The sequence below is a fragment of the Hippocampus guttulatus genome, chromosome 13 (assembly GCF_054856545.1).
Source record: "Hippocampus guttulatus isolate MCC_2025c chromosome 13, RoL_Hgut_1.0, whole genome shotgun sequence".
NCBI classification, from domain to species: Eukaryota; Metazoa; Chordata; class Actinopteri; order Syngnathiformes; family Syngnathidae; genus Hippocampus; species Hippocampus guttulatus.
Window position 1 is genome coordinate 6,493,318 of NC_141273.1, and position 22,874 is coordinate 6,516,191.

Consider the following 22,874-nt stretch of genomic DNA (forward strand, 5'->3'; position numbering starts at 1 on the left):
CTAAGTCGACAGTCTGATGTATTGTTTTTAGTGGAGAAATATGATGAGCGAAGAGATTTGTCGTTCTGGACCAGGCTTTCGGGGCCTGTTTTTAATGAGTGGAAAATGAAGGCTCGAGAGCTGAATTTGCATGCAGGGCTTGGAAACTAATCATGAATCCCAGTAGGCAGTGGAAAAGCAACAGTCAGGCACTCAAAGATGCAAGATTTACTGCTGTCAACACAAAGTTTTCACACGTGCTTGGAGAAGGAGCTAGTTTCATGACATCATTTGTATGCTTCAAGTCATAACTTTTATTTGAGCAATTGTTGCGTCGGTTGCGCTCAGCAACTTTCATTTCACGGGTGTCGTGAACGGTGTGTTGTTTGACAAAGCACTATGATGTCATCACTCTTTCGGTAAACTCATTGTGTCAGAAGCATAGATTATTTATCGGGGAAACTGCATTGAGTTAGAGTGATGTCATGACTTCTCTCTGCTACCACTTTGTCAAGAAAACAGCAGAATGAGTGACTGTTAATCTCATTATCACATTAGGTGATGAGCAGGAGCTATAACTCATTGAAAATTAGAACCAGTAACAACCTGAGTCTCCTCTCATTGCAAAGCTTGCGCACAGTACTTGGAGGGACTGATTGTCCTGCATGTCTTCTCTTGGAATGACATCCATATCTTTTTTTTAAGTAAGAATGATTTCCCGGGAAGAAAGGTTCCAATGAGGTTAAGTGGGGTACGATAAAGCACCGTGGAATTCTGAAGAGCATGCAAAAAATTGAATTAACTGGGTGTGATTGAAAAGGGTGATGGCAGATTGTGTAGAGGAGAGAATAAAAATGACTCCATTGCGTCATTTATTGTGGAATCCATTCATTCAGAACACCAGATGTGACTGACTAGACTTAGTGCTTGGTTTACATTAAGTTCATCCCAAAGATTCTTGAGTGGTCAAGTTCCTCCAGAAACCATCATCCACTCAGTCAGAAGCACAGAAGTGCCAGTGTGTCACCCATGTCATATGATTGGTTAGCCGTCCAGCGGCCTATAGATTATTATTATTATTATTCTTTTAACTGACTCTAGTCATTCAATTCCAAAATTTTCTTGGGGACTGGGATGATGGTGAAGAGTTTGAAGAAGGCCAGGACTTCCTACTGCTCCAAGGGTCTGATCACCGCAGACTTTGAGGCCGTAGAGGGAAACATGGTTGGGCCCAGCTGCTTTGTTGATCTTTTGTTGCTTGAAGAGCCATCTCACATCCTGCAAAGCAAAATAAAAGCCATTATCCAAGAAATTGCTGTAAGTGAAAGTGAATGCTGATCCTAAATTTCGCAATTTCTTTCCCTTTTTTTTCTTTCTACACTGACAATATGAAGTGTCAAATAAGTGTGTGCTCATATTTATGCACTATTGGAATAAAAATAGAGTACACATACGTTTGTGTGTGCGTGTACACATTCGTTTGTGTGTGTGGGTGTGTGTGCTTACATCTGAGATCAAATTTGCTACAGTGAAAAAACCCCTGTTGTGAAAAATTTCTTGCTGCAAACATAATTTCGTTGTAGAGCAGTTTCACTATATATAAACATGGAGCCTACCAAAATAAAGTTTGGACTCTCTTCAGCAATCGGCATTACAAAATGGCTAAGTTTCATGAAAATGGCGATTCCTGGGCAAAAAAACTGAGATAAAGAGCTTTTTGTAAAAGCATGCATTTCAAGCACAATGCAAACGGCTTATTCTCATTCACAGATTGCATCAGACCCTCCTCCTCTCTATGACGCAAAAAAAAAAAGACTTAGACGTACAAGTACGTCCTTGGTAGGCGGGGCCTAATTTTAAAAAGACGTACAAGTACGTCTTGTGGAATGAAATAGTTAAGATATGAACTAGACTGGGGAAATAGAATCACTTATGATCCATTTCGTGCAAAACGCCTTTGAGTTTTCAGTTAACTTTTTTTTTTTTTTGGTTCACTAATGTGATGTGAATGAACTGCAGCACTGGGGATTGTACAAACAAATACAATGGTCCAGCATTATTCATTAGTCCACCCACCAATGTTTTCATTCAGTAGATATTTTTAAGAGCACATTGCATCCTGGTTTTTTCCTGTTGCATACTTATTTCTATTTTTTTTTTGGCATTCTCCATGTTGGTCTAAAGCCACACAACTATATTACTTTTTTTATTCCAACTAATGGATTCACACCCCTTTTGGTTGCCTTACTTTGTAGAACAGATGCCTTGAAATTGACCTCATTCTTGAGGTTTGGCATCGGATCTTTGACACATTTATACCAGCAATAATATTATTGAACTTGAATCTGCCAAAAATGTAAATATATTTACAATCTGCAAAACTAGACCATTGAAGCCACGATGATCACAGCGTAGCACTTAAATATACGCCCCTCACAGACCCCACCATCACATATTCCTCTCTTTGAATGACATCCATGAATTTGCAAGCACATTCTGGAAAATGTGTTTCCAAATGTCTGTACTCAGGTCTGCAGCCCAGTGAAGGACAAGGAGAATTCCATTTATATTTTACCATGAAATAAAGCCATACATGCTATGGTCTACAGCAGGTTTTGCAATTAGATGACAAATAAATCTCCTACAGGCTGACAGGGATAGCAGAGATTTAGGAAAAAAAGGAAATCCGGTGCGTGTGCATCTGTTCAGTAGCTCAACTCAGCGGATGTTTAAGTGTGTGGCTTTTGTATCACCCAGCCAAGAACTTCCAATATTCTTATGGGACAGGTTAAGATAGATTTAGCACAGTCACGGCAGGTTGATATTAATTTTATAATGTCATAAAAGCACATCAGCAGCACACGCTGCACTTTTCTTTTTTCCGTTTAGACACTTACATAACACGAGACTTCCGCCTGAGGAAGAAGTCATTGGATAGCAGGAGACCACGTTGTTGGGGCAATAAACTCCTCTGCTCTTGTTCTGGGGAGACCCTCACTTCAATCCTCTGGGTCCGCTGCTCTGCTGACTTTCATAGCGCTTCGGAGTAGTTTAGCCAGCCAACAGACACATAGGTTTTCCACAATAACAAAAAGCATCACTGTAAAGATTGCTGTAAATGTATACCGCTCCTGAGCTGTGAATGACTTTTCTATTGTGCAGGGGATATAGGGGGACCATATGGAATCAATCTCCCCCCTGCGAGTCTATAAAAGCAAGGAGAGGGCGATTCAAACCTTTAACAGCTTCCAAATATGGTTTTGGTAGCATTACATATTCATAATTTCGAGAGTTTATTTGATTAATGACGTATATTTGTGCCACTATTCGGGATCAAACGATACACTGTGATGTACAGTAGTTTTACAGTTTCAAATTGTAATACCATATTTAGTGTCTCTGATTGGCGTAGAAGTAAACTCTCAACAAGTAGGACCAAGCGAGGTGCTCTTGATGTTGTCGTTATGTAGGCATGTCAACAGATTATTCACGAAAACATGTATTTGGTTTAGCATGCTAGCATACGTGCTAATATATATGCTGCCTTTCTTTGCAAAAGTGGCAGCATGTCATCTTTTCCATCACATGAATGAGAAGAGAGATGTTAATATGTTTGAGCCTCCTAAATTGTCCAGATAAGGATTTAAACTGATCAACAGATTCCAGTTTTACTCCCTTTGGTGATTATTGTGTGTGTTTGTTGACTTATCACGCTCACTCATCTGTACAGAATATACTGTATACGCCCTACTTTGCTCTCTTGAGACCAATAAGAGACGGAAGTGAAAAGTACTTAATTTGCATGAATGCAAGATCAGAAAATGTAATTTTTTACATTTTCTCATATGGAAAAGGTGTATTGGTCTGCCTCGATATATCTCTATTTTCCTTTTGCAATATCCTGATACTGCTGCTCCCCATGATAATTTTGGCCACTAAAACCATGATATGGAATGTTCATGTGTTTCACGTCTAGCTGCAAATACTGAGGCAGGAACAAATATCCTTACGTGATTTCATTAATCCACAGGATTCACTTTTGCCGCTCATTAACGGGCGAATAAACTGGCGGTCCGACAAGACACCAATCATCAACGGAACACACAACTTCAGCCCCCAACGCTGCATCCGCTTTAACATCTGCCACAGCCGGCTCACACGCATGGGAGTCTTGAGGTCGGAAGATGGAAAAAAATGGTTTTACATCAGACAACCGCAAATCACAGTCGGTCAAGCAGGGTCCAACCATCACTTGCATTACACGTGCAGTCACACATGCATACACACCACATCCAGAGCCCCCTGGCTTAACGTATGGATCAAGATAGGGGAAGAGAGACTAGAAGAAATATTTGAGGGAGTGAGGTGATCCATTTAAGCAATTACAAGCTTTGGGGCCCAAACTTTCCATGACTCCATCTGGTCTTCACCATGGAGTGGTCTCCATGATGTTTCCAGGAAAGGGGCCTGAGACAGGGAGATGGTGGTTTCTGATACAGATCGATGGCTACCCATCCACATGGGGGGAGGCCGGGTGGGGGACTTTAAAAATGAATTCCGATACAGTTACAAGTTACCTGTTAATATAGATAGTTAAGAATGTGATCCGAATAACATGATATGAACGTTACATAACTTGAATACTTTGAATTACTTTTGGAGTACACCAATACCAAATATGCTGAAAAAAAGTCTATATAAATATATTAAATATGAATCTATATTTGTCCGGTCTTTTCTATTTTATGAATGTTTAACATGCATGATTTGGAAATTGGGGGAAGAAGCCAGAGTAACCGAAATTCAAGTCCAAAACATAAGAATTGTGAGGCTGACATGAAAGCAAACTTGTTCACTGTGCTGCAGATAGATAGATAAATCGATGTCAAGTTTTGCATGATGATAGGTAGAGGACCCCAAAAAGCAGGGAGGCAGGAGGAACAGGTTGGACTGAGCATAATATATTTGCAAAAAAATACTTGCAGGAGTACACTGGAAAAACTAACAGAAGTATACAAACAAAGTCCTGAAAACTACAGGACACCAAAGTTAAAAAAAACAACAAAAAACAAACAAAACTCTGACCGAAACAACACATGACAGGAGCATACAGACACACACAATGATCCAACCAAGACTGACAGAACCCAGGGAACTAAATACAAGCAAAGTGACGAGACAACGAGAAACACCTGGACAAGACACAAAGGGAGCTGATTGGTTAACACCAGTGACCCAGATGACGAGAACAGGTGAAGACAAAAAAGGGTATGAGGGAACAAAACCAAATGTAATCTAAACAAAAAACATAACAATGGCTAGATAGCTAGATAGCTAGATAGATAGATAGATAGATAGATAGATAGATAGATAGATAGATAGATAGATAGATAGATAGATATGGTACGTGACATCAACTGCAAACCACTCGCTGAGTTCCAACCACAATCAACCTTAGACTGACTCTAACCAGTCCAAGGTTGGCCCCCTACGTCAACTGGGTCAGGCTCCAGCTCCCCCCGCCGGCCTTAACGGCTTCAGTGCTACAGAAAAGTCATAAATTGATGGTGTTTTCCCCCAGAAGCAAAAATTCCTACTGTTTTACGTTCTCCCACTGTAAAGTCAAAGTTCTCTTTCTAGGAAATAAACTCACCTGGAGTAATCACCTCTGGGCGTTTTAGCTATACAATCCGACAGCCTTATGTAAGCCTGGACACTACCTAAGGTCTTTCAACTCATACCTGTTCACCGGAACGCCAACTGTCTCCTGCATGGCATTGAGCTGAACTCTGCTTCATTTCATGCCAGAATGTGTAAAAAAAAAAAAGGAAGATTGTGTCTGCCAATGCTCAACCATGCTTGATGTTTTCTACATATGGAAGCTCCCCCAGTGCGGCAGCAGAGGCTGTAAAATCTATTTAGGTCAGAGCTCTAACATTTCAACTGGTGTTCCTTGTCTCAGCAGTTTAAAGGGGTTCGGTGCCTTGATTTGTCTCCAATATGTTTCAGACCTTTTCTATGGTACATGTTTTATCGGACAGAAAGAGGACACCTAGAACAATGATACACAGCGGTTAAGAAAATACAAACAGCTGTAGGGCTTGGTCATCATGTTGTTTTACTTCTTGACATTGACAGATGTGCTTGTTTTTAAATAATAGACTATTCAAGTTTCATGCAAGGGATAAAATACATGTGAGTGCTACACCGTGTCGGAAAATGGCATATTAAACTTTGTTTGGCACAAAGATAGCCCAAATCTGCCATGGATAAGCCTGTTTTTAATCTGTCTTTAGGTTATTGTCTTGCATCAGACGAACATCTCAAATGTAGCATTTTTGTGATCTTTATTTATTTTTTTGATCAAATTTGCAGTGGCTTGTACCAATTACCAACAGACATTTTCCAAGGAAAACGATATTTGACTGAGAAAATGTCTCATGTGAGACTGCACATTATGCAGTAAATCAAAAGTGTCTGCCTTGGAAGATGTACTAAACTGGACATGTTTCCAGGTACAGCGGTAGTTACACAAACTCGCTGCTGGAGAATATCCGTGGCAGCACTGGACCAAATTTCCTCATGTGGACCTCAGATGTCTGTGTCTGTGTCTGTGTCAGCTCATCGGCACAGAATTAAGATGTTGATGTTTTGTCGGTAGGCGCAACTGGGCCGCAATTCTGCGTTGCTTGACGCTTGGGCTGCATTAACGGGATGACGTGACACTGTAATATCCAACCCATATTGTTGTGGTTCCAAGAAGGATTGACAATGGACCATGGGGCTTTAACTGCAATGGTGAAACCAGATGCAGCGAAGTGTCATAAAATTGCAACCGGTAGCAGAGTTGGGTACAATAACGCACTACATTTACTCCGTTGCATTTACAGAAAGGACCCCTTTCATCATACTGCAATCTTTTCCACAGTTTTTTCCATACGATGTGTCAAATTTAGTCTGTGACATGGTTTATTAAGGTTGACAACAGTTTGTTGTTTGCATGGAATTTATCTTGCCTGTCTTCCTGCTGCTCAGCACCTGATTCAAATCGTCAGGTCATCAGCAAGCCCTTCCGAAGTCTGATAATGATCCTGATCATTTGAATCAAGTGTGTTGAAGCAGAGATGACTCATCGTGCTGACTTGACTTGGAGTGAAAAATGATCAGACTGAGAATCAACTACTGAGTTGAGATCAGCAAGATCCATTTTATGTATTTGGAAAATGTGCTCTAAATGTGGGCTGGTTGTGCCAACTGTCAGCTATTTGTACATAACCATTTGTAAAGATGCACCGAGATACTCGATACGTCTTCGAAAATATTTGCAATTTGATGAAATCAATGAGAAATGACATTTTGTTGTGAACGATTGCAAAGTGGATTGGGGATTTGCCCGTGTTATTTTGAGAATGGCATTTCTGCTTCAAGAAAGGAGCCAAACCAACGGAGAAAAAATGAATAGACTTCAGGCCTCAGCTACTTCAGCTTTCTTTGATCAAATCGGGGTGATTATCGGTAAAACTGTTTGAAATTGGGTAGAAATTGCAAGCAAGCAAACGACAAAATTTCTACAAACTGTATTTAACTGTACCTTATTTTCTCAACTGTTATCTTATGTAATTTAACAACTAAATACATCATATTGAGCAAACATGACATTAGAGTCGTTTTAAAGAATTTTGTGTGATAATTTGACAACTGCTTTAAAAAGTACCGTAGTGTCGCTTCAGCAAAAAAAAAAAAAAAAGGATCAAATGTCTTTCTTTCAAATATCATTCAAGCAGTCCTTTTCTTAGTGCGGAGCAATCTCTGAATGTCGAAAGAATGTTCCTCCATTGTATCCATGTGCGCCGAGGCCAAATCCAGTGCCGTGCGGGTTATATCAAGGAGTACAATTAGCTGGAAATTTACAGTAACACCTGTCATACATCATGCAACTATTCATATACACTTAAGGCGTGTCATCCAGCAATATACAACTGGAGTGAGATTTGAACGGTTTTGTTTGGGTTGTGCAGGTCACAGCTTGGTTCGTCTGGCAAGTCAGTGTTGTTGTTCTAACAGACGTTCTGTTCAGTGTGTCAGCGAGAGGATTTACAGTTTAACTCAAAGGCAGACTGGGTGTGTTTCCTTCAGGTGTTTGGTGTGTCAGCGGCCTCCTCATGGGGTGGAGTACTTGTTCCTTCAATGGCACGGTGCATGTGTGCACAAAATCGCATCTGACGGCGGATCTTGACAAGCACGGAAGACTTGACGAAGCAGCACAGCTTCAAAGCAACATAATGGTTCCAAACGAGACGCAATGACCCCTTTATGAACTTTTGTGATCATATTGGCATGGTTCCAAGATGACTTCAGAGTAAAAGCCTGCACTCTAAAGTGCAGAGACGACATTTTAGAGGTTATAGGTTACATTACCTAAGTGTAGGTCTGGGGTTACTTTTTCCTGTCATGGAAAAGCTGTTGAGGATGATGGAATTTGGCGCACACACACACACACACACACACACACACACACACACACACACACACACACACACACACACACACACACACACACACCTCAACCCGAGGTTTATTGTTTTAATTAATAATCTCTTTTTCACAGGAGACATTTCAACCAAGATTTGAAGGAGAATCAAGATAGCATTTTGCAATCTGAATAAAGGTACACTGTTGGAACAAGCTCGTGAGAGTGCTATGCCATGGCATCACATTTGTTCTTCTTTGTTTGGCTCAGGTGGGTTCTGTGCTCTACAGAATGCCACTCAAGTTCTCCAAAATGTCTTGAACCCGTTGACACCATATTATACCTTAGCTGGGAGTGGACGCCGTAATGATCATTAAGTTGTAGAAGTTTACATTTTGAAAAGCTGGCATCTGTGATCGTGCCTCCAGATAACTCTGAATCTCATTGTATGATGACTAGAAGCTAAAAGGAAGTTTGCCTCTAATTTTTATACGATTTACTAAACTCCTTAATCGGTGACAGGAAATATTCATACAAGTCTGCGGGAGTCGCAGGACAGATGTGATGAGACAGCAGAGGCCTGATGAAGAAGAGTGAGGCTGTGGGACAGCAATACATTGATATATCATGAGGTTGAACAGCAGGTCCAATACAATTCCCTTCAGAGGGTATAAAAAGCCCTTTGAAGTTTTAATCGTGGTCTTAATTTTGCTATGTTAGCATTACAAAAGCAGATGCAAAGGCGGTTGGTGAACAAAATGATTTCCATCAGAGACTCACCTAAAAAAGAAGGGCTTGTGATAGTAAGCCGAGGGCCAAGACTTTCCTGAGATTTGAGCCAAAATACGAGACTCCCCATTGGGGAAGGTATGTTTTTATTTCCCTTTGCAAAGGCCCACGCTTAAAAATCTTACATAATGAATAATACAGACTTTTTGATACTCGACGAAAAACTGGCATTGGGCAAGAGGCGGAGGACACCATGAACAAGTCGTGTGTGTGTGTGTGTGTGTCTGCATGCGTGTGGGTGTGTGTGAGAGAGAGAGAGCAACAGAGAGAGACAGAATGTGAGAGAGAGAAACCTGTCAAAAAGGTCTTCATAAGTCAAAAATGCAAATGCAAATTTAGATATTCATATATTTCATTTCAACACTTAATTCCCATTAAAATGGTATTACAATACATGGAAGTACCTCAAATATGTATCAAAGTTTCATGCTGCCAAGTTGAAATCCATACTTTTCAGATAAACACAAATTACGGCAATGAGAAGTTTGATTTGGGAATTTTTTGTCACTTATCTGCCATTTGGTATAGCCTTGACGAGAAAATTCATTGATATTTTATCATGGTCATTTTGACAATGAAAACATGACTGCACAGATACAATTCAATAAATAAAATACATACGGTTGATAGTATATCCTGACAATCCAAAGATTTTTGGACTTTTATTTGGCGACGTCAATCATTTGTGATTGGATGAGCGAAGATACGGCGGCAAAGGTTATGCCAACATTTGCAATGGATTTCCGCCTTACGCCGGGTAGGGAGAAAACAGCCAAAATGGAAATCCACCTATCGGACAGAGGTGTCAAATCCAGTTCCAGAAATGAAACCCCGCCACAGTTTGTCTTCAGCCACAGGTGCTTCTATTCAAGAGCTCGTTCACCTGTCAGTTGAGAAGAAACACATGTGGCGAAAGACAAACTGTAACCGGCTTGATTTTCTGGGCCTTGATTTGACACCTGTGTCAGATAGGAGGATTTGCATTTTGGCAAGACTGTTCGTATATTGAAAAATACTATGTCAATAGAGGTCATTTTTCAACAAAACCTTTGTGCGTAACTTAAATTTGTCGTCGGTCAAAATTCCACTGTGTTATATATATGCATATATATATATCCATCCAACCATTTTCCGAATCGCTTGATCCTCACTAGGGTCGCGGGGGGTGCTGGAGCCTATCCCAGCCGTCTTCGGGCAGTAGGCGGGGGACACCCTGAATCAGTTGCCAGCCAATCGCAGGGCACACAGAGACGAACAACCATCCACGCCCACACTCACATCTAGGGACAATTTAGAGCGTCCAATCAGCCTGCCATGCATGTTTTTGGAATGTGGGAGGAAACCGGAGTACCCGGAGAAAACCCACGCAGGCCCGGGGAGAACATGCAAACTCCACACAGAGAGGCCGGAGCTGGAATCGAACCTGCACTGTGAAGCCGACGTGCTAACCACTGGACTACCGGGCCGCCCTTATATATATATATATAGATATATATAGATATACACACACACACACACACACCAAGAAATACCAAGGGCCCAGAGAGGAGCTGGAGAGAGCCTGGAAGGTAAAGGTGACAGTCGTGCCTGTGGTGGTCGGAGCACTCGGGGCAGTGACCCCCAAACTAGATGAGTGGTTGCAACAGATCCCGGGAACAACATCGGACATCTGAGTCCAGAAATGTGCAGTGCTGGGAACAGCAAGGATACTGCGCAGAACCCTCAAGCTTCCTGGCCTCTGGTAGAGGACCCGAGCTGAATGAGGGACGGACACCACCCGAGGGGGGGTGAGACGAGGAATTTTATATATACCCGGTACATATATATACACATATATACATATATACTGTGTATATATATATATATAGATAGATAGATAGATAGATAGATAGATAGCTATAAACAATAAAACTATAAATACGGCCAAGATTTTCCTGAGATTTGAGCCAAAATACAAGACTCCCCATTGTTGAAGGCATGTTTTTATTTCCCTTTGCAAAAGCCCATGCTTGAAAATTTTACTTAATGAATCATACAGACTTTTTGATATTTGACAAAAAACTGTCATTGGGCAAGACACGGAGTACACCCTGAACTGGTTGTGTGTGTGTGTGTGTGTGTGTGTGTGTGTGTGTGTGCGTGTGTCATTGGAAAAACAGAGTACCGGAGGGGCATTTATTTGCCTTTCACCCTTCATTCATCAAAGCTGCTACTGCATAACCACTCATGTCACGTGCATTTAAGGCAAGGAAACATGGATCTTTGCATTTGCCATCAAGAATAATCGGAACGGCTGATCGCACAGCTCCAGACGTCTGAAACTGTGTTTGAGTCCTCATCAGTCCTGCAGGAACTCCCTCTCTCCTTGTGCGGTTGAGACACACAATAATCCCCTGTCAGTCAGATGTGGGCTTGTTCAAACACAAGCCTCTCCTTGCCTTCGTTTGTACACACAATGATCTTACTGCGATTTTCGCTTTTGTTTTTTTTTTTCGTTTAAAAAAAAAAAAAAATTCTCTGACTGGTTTGCTCTTACAATTACATAGAGTACAAACACCCTCACACATACAGGAGCACAGGCAAAAACCCACTTCCACCTGTTTTGGATTACTGTAATTGGCCAGTGAGGTTGGGGAAATGTGTGACAGCTGAATCTTGGGCAAAAACCTGACCCTGGCGAAAAATGAGTGGAAAATGAGGCACGGGCCCAGTTTGCTCCCGGTCTGCATGTGCACAACACCAGTTTAGTCTAACTTGACTTCTACTGTGAAGTCATTGCTTCTCTCACTCCCGCATTGTTCACAAGTATGGCTCACCTTATCAGTTGGAAGAGTGTGAGGCGGGCAGGTCAAAGGGATTGCAGAGCCAGTGAGTCAATGAGCCGTCTGGAGCCAGACAGAAATAATCAATCACACTCCGAGAGTCTGTGTTGTTGGAGTCATCTCCCCACTGATGCGCTTTCAGCATGATGAAAACAGCTTCATTCTGGCTGCAGTGCACATCAAAAGGCTGGAAAGATAAATACACAAGGAAACATACATGGAGGGCTGTGGAAATAGTGCTGAAATGTGTAAAGAAAGATGAAGCATGTTGGAGAGGTGAAAGATATCAAGGCCTCGTCCGCCGCCATATTTTACTGTAGAACGTGGAGGCTTTGATGAGCTGTAAGTGTGCTTTATGGGAGGATTCCAAACTGTCTTCGGGCGCTAGTCTTGATAGGTTCAGCCGCAGAAATGCGTCATTAAAAGACAGGAAGCCATCGCAGTCAGAGTTTGTGAGACTTGTGTAATGAAAGTTAATGACGGTAAGCTTCTAATGTATTTAGTTTCTCCTTGACAACTGCCACCAAGATGTTTTAAGGCTATGAGGAAAGAAACTGTCATGCTTTGGGAACTATAGAAAGACAGGATGTTATCAGAACCGTCTTTATTGGCCAAGTATGTAAAAATCACACAAGGAATTTGTCGCACAGGGAACTGTATAGTATGAGCTATAATGTAAGGGTACCATTATGCAATAATTCGGAGAGTCATCGAGCGGAGGTCAAGTGAACGTGTGTCAATCGCTCAGTCCGCATGTTATTTTCCCGCTGCACTGTGGCCTTACATTTAGTTTTAATTGTTGCCAAGCAGCTACCACGTATGGAACGTGATTTTCAAGTGCTGCACAGCATTAAAGCCAACGGTCGTGCAATGGCTGGGTGGTCTACAAGTCAGGCATTAAACAGAGCACCGGCGAATGGTCTCTTCCTCTGTGTTCTTCCTCTCGCAAATAATGGTCAGTCAAGTTGTTCGTGAAGTCACGCCGTAGTAGGGATTAGCCTCCAAGCCAAGTTTGCAAGAGCAAACCATACATAGCAAATTGTATTTATCATTATTATTATTTATTTTGCATGAAAAGATTGTGGCACTACAAAAAACAAAAATGAAAAGAAAAAGTAAAATAATTCTATGAATTCTAATTACAATGCCATAATGTATCCTCATGCCTCAACACAGCCTTATCAGAGTAAGCCAGGAGTTCCATTTTTTTTGTTTTGTTTTTTAAAACTGGACTCATTACAACTTGTCTTAAAAACATAAGTAGCCTTTAACTTTCTTGATCCTGCATCATACTTCCATACATACAAAATCACTACGGCGATGTATTTTTAAAGCATTTCCAAGAACCAAGAGTGCTCCTCTCACAATTCCCCACCTCCCTTCTATCATCAGCGTGGAAGAATGCCACACTTTAACAAGATACGCACAAATCAAGGCTTCACAGGCTTTTTATTGTGTCAAGTTTCCATTATGTGCGCACTTCATGCTCAAAACATGCAGTGATTTAATCCAGAGCTCAGACAGGGATGGTTTAAATCATTTTTATTGGAAAATGAATAGATTCTCTTTTTATTCACGTCCACCTGGGTGAGTTTATTTCTAGCCACAACATGTGGGAGAAACGGTTCGGAAGCCAAAAAAGCTTTCATATTGGAGATGGATTCATGTTTATGTTTGTCATCAAAATTATGTTTTTCATCAGATCTGTCACTGAACAAAATCCAGTGTCATCATTTTTTTGGGGGGGAGACATTTTTCTTCTGCCAACCACATACGCCAAATCATTTTTTCTATTTCTTTTTATGAGGAGTATATGAAAATGCAAAATGCCTTTTTTTTTTTTTTTTTTTTTTGGATGCGTTTACGTCCAACCTTCGATTCCAGCTCTGGCCTTCTTGTGTGGAGTTTGCATGTTCTCCCTGTGCCTATGTGGGTTTTCTCTGGGTATTCCAGTTTCCTCCCATGTTCCAAAAACATGCATGGTTGCCTAATGGAACACCCGAAATTATCAGTAGATGTAATTGTAAGTTGGCTGGCAACCGGTCCAGGGTGTACGCCGCCGACTGGCCAAATTGCTGGGATAGGCTCCAGCATGCCCGCGACCTTCATGAGGAGAAGCGCACTATTAATCGGACCTATCAAGAGCACTTCTTCAATTCCTCTGATCAGGGGTCTGGTTATTGGATTTCCAGATGTGTGTTAAATGAGACTGATTCGAACAGTGTGTACGTCGACATCGACCATCCCTGCTTCTTACCCAGCCGAATGGTATCAGCTCAAGGTCAGCTGTGACCCTGAACAGAAAAAAGTGGGCAATACATGCAACTGGTGACGTTTGACTCTTTGTTGCGTTTGAGGAAGGGATGTACACCAGAATATCTTTGGATATCTATCTGTTTAGTGTCAACACCAATCAGCCAAGTCAGCATAAAAACTGAATTCCTCTTGTTAGATTTGGTCATATAACGTACCCGTTCAGAGATATCGGAGTATGTTATGGTGTAGACGTGGCAGACTTGTGACTCTCAGAATTCAGTCAGAAAGCTTTTTTTTCAGGTGCCTAAAAGAGGAGCATATGTGCCTAGTGAGTCAATACCTTTACTCGAATGAATCACATATTATTTTAATCGTCTGCCTTGATACCTGCATGCATACATGCCTCCAGGAATAGAGACTTCTGCAAGCAGGTCCACTGAGGGATTGGCTGTATCATGTCTAATCTAGAGAATACTCACGCAGTAGAGCAGACAGAAACACTGACACACCACAATGACTCACTGCGAGGCTTTCAGCCACCTGTGCTACCTCCCATGATTAGCACAAAGTACGGTTCCCCTCAAGGGAGATGATCGAGGGGACCACGAGGCCTGCTCTGTTCCTCCGGAGCCTCCTCGTGTTGGGATGGAGTTGTCTGCCTCTGAACAGGATGCAATAGGCCGGCCTGTGCGTGGCCCAATGGGTGTTGTGCAAATACAAACTCACGCTGAGTGGGATGCAAGCTCAAACAGATTTTCCAATGACTCGCCCCCGGTGAAGCGCGTCTTGCCAAACGACTGCATCATACTCCTCCCCGCGGCCAACCCAGGGAGCCGTTTGAGTCGTGTCAGCAGGGAGTTTGAGGTTTTTCATCTTGTTGTGACAACGTCACCCTCGATTTCTGTCACGCAATCAACAACTTTTGGCTTCCCGTAAGATTTGCTCGTTTGTTGATGGTATTAGATTTCTGATGATATCAATTTGAATTAAAGCATCAAACTTGGCAGGAACACCTAACCACATTAGGTTGTCTGGAAATGCCTCCGCTTATACGTCTACGGCATTCAAAAAAAAAATCATGATTCAACAAGAATATATCACATCAGTGACACAACCTGTGACTATCAGCTTTCCAAACTTTTGGTTCCACCTCTTCATCTCCATGGTTATGCAATAAATCCCAGAGTGAAAATTCATCCTCAAAAAACCCGCTGACAGTCCGTTGCTTTTGTGAGCAAACACTTTTTTTTTGGCAGTCTGTCAAACGCAGTCCAACCACAATATTGTCTGTTTGTCCCATCAGAAGAGGAAACAACAAGGAATGAATTCCTCTCCCTCAATTGCCAAGAGGACAGACTACGTGCCGATCTAACTCCTCTTCAGCCACACTAATGGGAATTAAATGTTCCTAATGACCCCGAGGTTTGATTTACTGACATGAAACCATCGCCGGATCCAAACGCGTCACCTTAAGCAGATGTTGACTTGCCCCTGAAAAACACTCTGATCACCACTTGCCTCTGTCACATGCAGATGTTTTTTTTCTGATGCATTACAAAGCTCTCAGTGCATTCACTTCACTTAACTGAAACTCAAAACGCTTCCTAAAATAACCTGCGAGAAGAGCACTCGCTGCAATTCGCAATATCGGCAAAACGGTGCCACAATTAAATTAAAAGGAGTTATTACTACTGACTCACCTATTAAACCTGAAAATGGAAAATCCATCATGGATTCAAATGTAAAGCAACAGCCACTTAATATTAATAATACCGGTACATACAAAATATAATTCAAAATACCAAGTAAGTCACAGAAATGAAATTCAGAGTGCGTCAGTCATTTAGCACAGCGTACTATTAAGTTGATTCATTTTTTCAGAGCAATTAGCCTAAAAAAAATGGTAAAAAACAATCAATTCGATTTTATTTGGAAGTGTACGTATATAGCCATGGGAGAGGGCTGCATTAAAAATAAAAATAAAAAATCTCATTTAGGGCGCCATCGCCTGTGACATAGTTAGCACATGACATCATGCCTGTCGCGATTGATGAACTGTTATTAGAACACGGCCCACAAACAAGGGTTGTGGAGCGCGAGGTTTATTTAACTTGACCCTGATGTGTGTGTTGTTATCACAAATGTTTGCAGTCGCGCAGCAGCACACATGGATGATTATGTATAAAACCAGCCACAATATTAGGTACATAAATGACCCTCTGGTTCCAAAACCAAAGGCTTTACAGATTACCTACCCCAAAAGTTGTTCCTACACTGGGAGTCGAACCACCAGGGTCAATCCGGGAATCCAACTCTAGTTTTAATTTTCAAAGAATCTTTATTATTGTGGATGTATGCAGTTGTGATATCAAATGATCACCTTCTCTACATGGGTATTTTTTTTTAAATAGATGACATTCTCCCTCCAATCCTTGAATAGTTTGTGCAGATGTCCAGAGCTCAGGACTGACTATTTTGATGTCAAGCCTGACATCTAGTGTTTTTCACTGAGAAGGTTTTTGTTGAACCAGTGCTGGCAGTGCACAGCCTGGAGGGGAAATTTCGGAAAAGCGACTGAAACATCACCGTTTGATTGTTAGCCAAACACAAACATCCAAAAGGGAATGATACACTGTCCTTATATAACAAGATTTAGTTTGTGGGGAAACTGATCCCCCTACATTGTACTTCAATCCATATCTGATTTAAAAAAAAAAAAAGAATAAAAGAATACTGTACGACTTTGCGTTTGTCTTGGAAACCCTTCTAAAACATCCAACTCATCAATCAGCTCTTCCAGTGAAGGATCAAAAGATAGAATATCAGGTTTAACATATCCGGATAGAATGTGAAAAGGGGTCATTAATCCGCCAATAATGGACTATAACAATGAATTATTTTGACATTTTTAAAGTTCTCCCCCAATTTTACTTGTTGAAATGGTGTTTCTTCATCTTTAGACCTTTCGGTTGTGTCTGCTTCATCCTCGCCACTGTTACCAAAACAAGCTGAGGACTACACATGAGGGGCAATTTATCCACATAAATACATAACAGAGATAAACATAAGAGAAGATTTATGGTTAAACACAGTCTGTTCTGTTTCACGGTGCTAGTTAACTTCCAAATAAAGTAAAGTAAAACTACGACTATATAATACGACTCAAATAAAGTACAATTCATCAACCTTTGAAGACAAATAACAGGGAAGTTGCAGAGAAGGTGTTTTCATAGCGTGAACGTAGATTCGCCAGTGTGCTATTGACTACATGCTTCCTCCAATCACATAAGCGTGTTAAAATTTATTTGACATTTCATTCATTGCATTGGACAGCCAGACGCGTTCCTTTTGTCACAGTTCATGACTTTATGGTTCTGCGGCTATCGCCACGATGTGATGTGGTGGCATCACAAACAACCGGAGAGCCATAAAAAGGCTCAACACACTTGGATGCTCACTGAGCAAATGTCACAAAATGTTTGCTGGCATCACACGCAACATTTGCCTGTTTGGACTCTTGACGCAATTTTCTAGAAAATGTTAATAGACGTTTGGCACATTTGACTTGGAAGTACAGTACCATTTTATCTACTATTGATGTACAATGTACGTGGAAAACAATTTAGACACGTTTCCACAGACGTAGAAAGAAAGTGCTTGTCTGGAGGATTAGGTGGCTCGAATGATGCTGTGATTTGGACTGAGTGATGTGTATTGAAATCTTTCAAGCAAAGGAGATGCTTGATTACTTTTCAGTGATGAGACACATCTGCGCGTTTGCTCCACAGACACCTGCAGGTCAGTCTGCATTCTTCTGGCGCATGACGCCACTAACCATGTGGGGACACTTATAAAATTGAATCCGATCGAAATAGGGATGAACTTTTATAGGTTGGGAGTGTTATTTTATTCACTTTCTGTAGGTGTTGACCTAAAAAAAATGTATAGAAAAGATAGTTGGCAAATCAGCCATCTATGTTTTACATTTTATGGTAATAACACATTCATTCATCCGTCACGGCAGGGCGAGAGCCTATCTCAGATGACTTTGGATGAGAGGTGAGCGGGATACACCATGAACATGTAAACCTAGGGACAATTTAGAGTGTTCCATTAACCCGCCACACAATGTTTTTGGAGTGTGGGAGGAAACCGGAGTACCCGGAGAAAACCCACGCAGGCACGGGGAGAACATGCAAACTCCACACAAGAAGGCCAAAGACGGAATCGAACCATGCACCTCTGCACTGTGAAGCTGACGCGCTAACCAGTCGACCACCGGGCCGCCCGGTCAATTACGTTTCGAATAAAAAGCATCTTACCCGACACACACAGATAACAGCAAGCTGTTGTGGTTTTCCGAGTCTGTCACATCCACGTTTAATCCAAAAGCCCCCTGGTCTCTGGCATGCAAAAAGCGCTTCTGTAAAAAAGCTTTGCTCTGAAGGTTGTAAAAGACATTCATCTGGAAGAATTTATGCGACATTTAAGACATCGTTTATTAGATTTTATGACGCAACACTTTCATGAATTGGTTGACATCGGTGCCAACGATTATACAGGACACAAACGCACCGCAAAAACTACCAGAATTTAACGTTTCGGAAAAGTTGCTGCATCGCAGTCACGGATGTAAAATCCAGCATAATGAATTGCAGAGAGTAAAACAGGTGGAAGAGCTGTGAGATAGAGGGGTATTGCTTCTAAATTGGACAGGATGAAAAGATTAGCCTTTAACCAAAGACTTTGGAGTGTAATCACGTGGAGACACAAAACTCTAAAGTTCACGATGCGTTCCAGATGTTAATCGGTGGGAGGCCATCATGCTGCATTTGCGTTTAGCTGTTTTTTTTTGTTGTTGTTTTGGCATTAACAATGCAATACATTGTCTCATGCACAGCTGCAATTTTCAGTAGACTCTGGTCATGATCTGTCAATGAAACGATAATTTATAGGAAAGTCAATATGTTGAAAACATTCCTACAATCAGAGGGGAATTTTTTTTGGGGGGGGGACAATGCAGGATTCATTTATAGCTGCTAATTGTGAACAGTTATGCACTTATAAAATTAATTATTGAAAGCAAACATTGCAAGCACAAAGTGAAGCAATACATGATTGCTCCTGAAATATGGACAGCCAATAGCAATTTTCCTTGATGAGGAGTCGAAAACATGATTTAAAAGTAACACAATTCAGAGGTCAGTCAAAATCTTCAGGAAAAAATATACCGTAATTTCCGGACTCTGGAGCGCACCTGATTATAAGTCGCACCCACTACATTTTTTCAAGGAAAATCCATTTTCTACACACACAAGACACTCCTGTCTACAAGCCACAGGAGCCCATATTGTAATATGAGATATTTGCAAAGAAAGACGGTACACAGAAAGAGGTTTCAACGTTTAATAACATACCTTAACTTTTCTTTCCCTGTAACGCGGCAGCATGACGACAGTAAAACAGCACTGACACGGCTGGTTTTTTGTTTTGTTTTGTTTTTAAAAAGGCACCGTTCCCTATCGAGTAATGCTTTGTTTTAAAATGAAAAAATCCTCACCTGCCGTAACACTCGGTCAACCATTCCTTCCTTAGCCTTTCTACCATCCACGGTTTCGTGTCAATTTTCATGACAATGTCTTTCGGGAAGTTTTCTTTTGGCATATGTAACCAGGTGAACAATACTATGGCTGTTGTAGTGAATGATGCCTCGTTTCATAAATGGAGCACTGTCACTTTATAAAGGGGCATTGGATGAAACCTCTCCTTTCTCGTGAGCACTTTGAAACAGTAATTCATGCCTTTGTCACACCCCGGCTGGATTACTGTAATGCACTTTACTTTGGAGTCAGCCAATCCGCCATTAAGCGTCCCAGTTGGTCCAGAAAGCTGCTGCTCACCTCTTGACTGGTACTCGTAAGAGGGAGCACATAACTCCTCCTCTGGCATCCCTTCACTGGCTTCCGACACATTGTAGAGATCTTTTTAAGATCCTATTATTTGTTTTCAAATCTTTAAAAGGCCTCGCTCCACCTTACCTCTCTGAGCTCCTCCGCCCCTAGGCACCTGCTCAGTGCCTCAGGTCTGCGGACCAGACATTATTAGAGGTACCAAGAACTAAGCGGAGGCTCAGAGGGGATCGAGCCTTTTCCTTTCTACTGTCTTCATTAATTTATTGTTTTATTGTTTGTTGTTTCATCTATGACTTTGGCTCCATGTACAGCATTTTGTATACAGCGGTGGTTGTTTAAAAGTGCTCTTTCAATACAGTTGAGTTGATTTGACAAAATGAATTGCTTCAGATGATGTCGAGCGCACCAAAAGCACTCGGAGCTGCAGTTAATGGAGGGACACATGAACACGAATGTGTACTGCAACATTCGGCAGCAGAGCATGATCACCTCGCTTCTGAATATGGCCGCAGGGCACTCTTCCAACATAACAACCCCTTCAAGATGATGCCTTGCTACCGAAACAGAAGGGGAAAAAGGTGATGAACTGGTCTCTCCACGTAAATTGTACTAAACGTCTGTCAAGCATCCTCAGATGGAAAGTGGAGGACAAAAGGTCTCTCGAACATCCACCAGTTCTGTGATGTTGTCATAGATGAGTGCATGAGGATTCCATTGGCAACCTGTGACTCTCTGGTGAACTCCATCCCCCAGAGAGTTAATGCAGTGCTGGAAAAATAATGGTCGCCATAAAAAAATAATAGACACTGAGCACAATTCTGACATTTCCACCAAGGGATCTACTCACTTTTGTTGCCAGGGGCAGACATTCATCGCGGGGTTTTTTTTTTTTTTTTTTAGGGCACTGTAAATTTACACTGATATACAATCTGAACACTGACTACATTACTTTATGGAAAAGTGTATTTTTTTTTTCAGTGTTGTCCCATCCATCCATCCTCACGAGGCTCACAGCTCACATCCGGGCAGAATGTCAAAGTTATTTTGTAAGTCACAAGTAAACTGTGAATCTCTTGTTGTGCCAGGCAAGGGGAATTGTTGTATCGTTGTAGTTCATTTTGTTTGTATTCTAAAATTGTATTGCATGGAAAATCAGCTAACACAAAAGAAGCACGGGGAGTTCTACCTTGGCGGTAGTAACTCCAATTTACCACAGGGCGGTAGTAGAGACCATAATAATCCATCATCAAGCCAGGGCTCTGTTCATACTACTGTACCGAACAAGCGGAATTGTTTTATGGAACAGTAGCCTATTTAGAACTTCCTCTGCCTTGACTTGGAAGTGGAGGATACCCTGTTGTGCATTATCTTTCCCGATCTTAGATAAACCACAATGTCCGGCTTTTACATTTAGTTCATGTCAACATTTTATTCTTTGGTATTAACACTAGTTACATATTAACATTTTACGAGGAGGTTTGTCAAATATTTGGCATGTACATATAAGGAGTACAAAGTCCACTTTCAAGAAGTCTCAGAAAGGCATTTGTCTAGGTATTAGTGTGATGGATGTGCAATCCTGTGCTGCCTTGTATATTAGATGTATTTGCCCCCCTCGAATGCACAACCTTTAGTGTTTAACGCCATGAAACTTTCAATGTCATTCTTTTACATTATGATCATTACCAGCCAGGCCTGGACACTTCAACCGTGGCTATTTCGCTGCTCCCGCAACCAAATAAGTGTACGCATGACCAAAGCAGCAGTCCACATTTACAATAGCTTCTCAGATAGATAAAGTGCCGGTCTTAAGTGCACATTAGGCAATTGATAAAAAGGTATCGGCTCAACTGTATATTTAACGTGAAATGATAAGGCATGCAGGCAGAACATAGCATGTATACAATAACATTCACATGCAGAATTGGCAAAACCAAAACGAAATACTGTACAGTACTTGTGTAAGTTAAGTACCAGTGTGGAGGCGTTTACAACAAATGTGCTTTATATTTCCAACGGGCTATTAGAAGTGCAATAATGTACTTTCACTTTGAACACAAGCCTATGGCACTTCCTGAATAAATTAGACTGTATTCATTGGGATGAATCAATGTTTTACACTTTGGACTCAGACTGATAAGAGCTGAATCACAATTACAAAACTCATTGATGAGACATACTTTAAAAATAATGCTTTCGCAATGCAACACAGTCAACCATTTTCTTCAGTGTTACAAACAACTTGAATTTAAAAAAAATACATTCAGTATACGCAAGGCAAACATTATGTGTCATTATACGACACATACACCAAAACGTAATGCTTTTTGTATGAGCCAGTCTCAACAAAGTCACATTTCTTCACATAAGATCATCTTTTGCTTCACTTTAAGGTCAAAAGGCTACAGGTTGTAAACTTTTACTGAATAAACCAAGTACAGAAAAACTCACCAAGCCAGCATCTTTGCTGTCATAGTTAGTTTGCCCTTGGATGACAATTCCATAGACAAGACTGACTTTTATTACCTCCATCAGTTACATCTCAAAGTGACGATACATGCTCTCCACATAGCTCAGGACCATTTGCCAGTCAGGACCGCCTGCACGCAGCATGTCCTCAACAGTCTGTTAAGCAGATGGTTTAAA

General features: G+C 41.3%; 1 protein-coding gene across 3 annotated transcripts in view; it reads right to left on the reverse strand.

Annotated features, from left to right (window-relative positions):
- Positions 1 to 978: 978 nt before the first annotated feature.
- LOC147196112 (uncharacterized) overlaps positions 979 to 22,874 on the reverse strand; it is a 36,709-nt gene continuing 14,813 nt past the window's right edge. For 2 of the 3 annotated variants that reach the window (XM_086128061.1, XM_086128060.1), the window contains exon 12: positions 19,709 to 22,853. In XM_086128061.1, coding sequence (XP_085984187.1) covers positions 22,764 to 22,853 — 90 coding nt within the window. In that variant the 3' untranslated portion in view covers positions 19,709 to 22,763. Of the gene's footprint in view, positions 1,258 to 12,054; positions 12,248 to 19,708; positions 22,854 to 22,874 lie in introns of those variants that run through there. The other variant, XR_015102716.1, reaches the window with a different exon arrangement.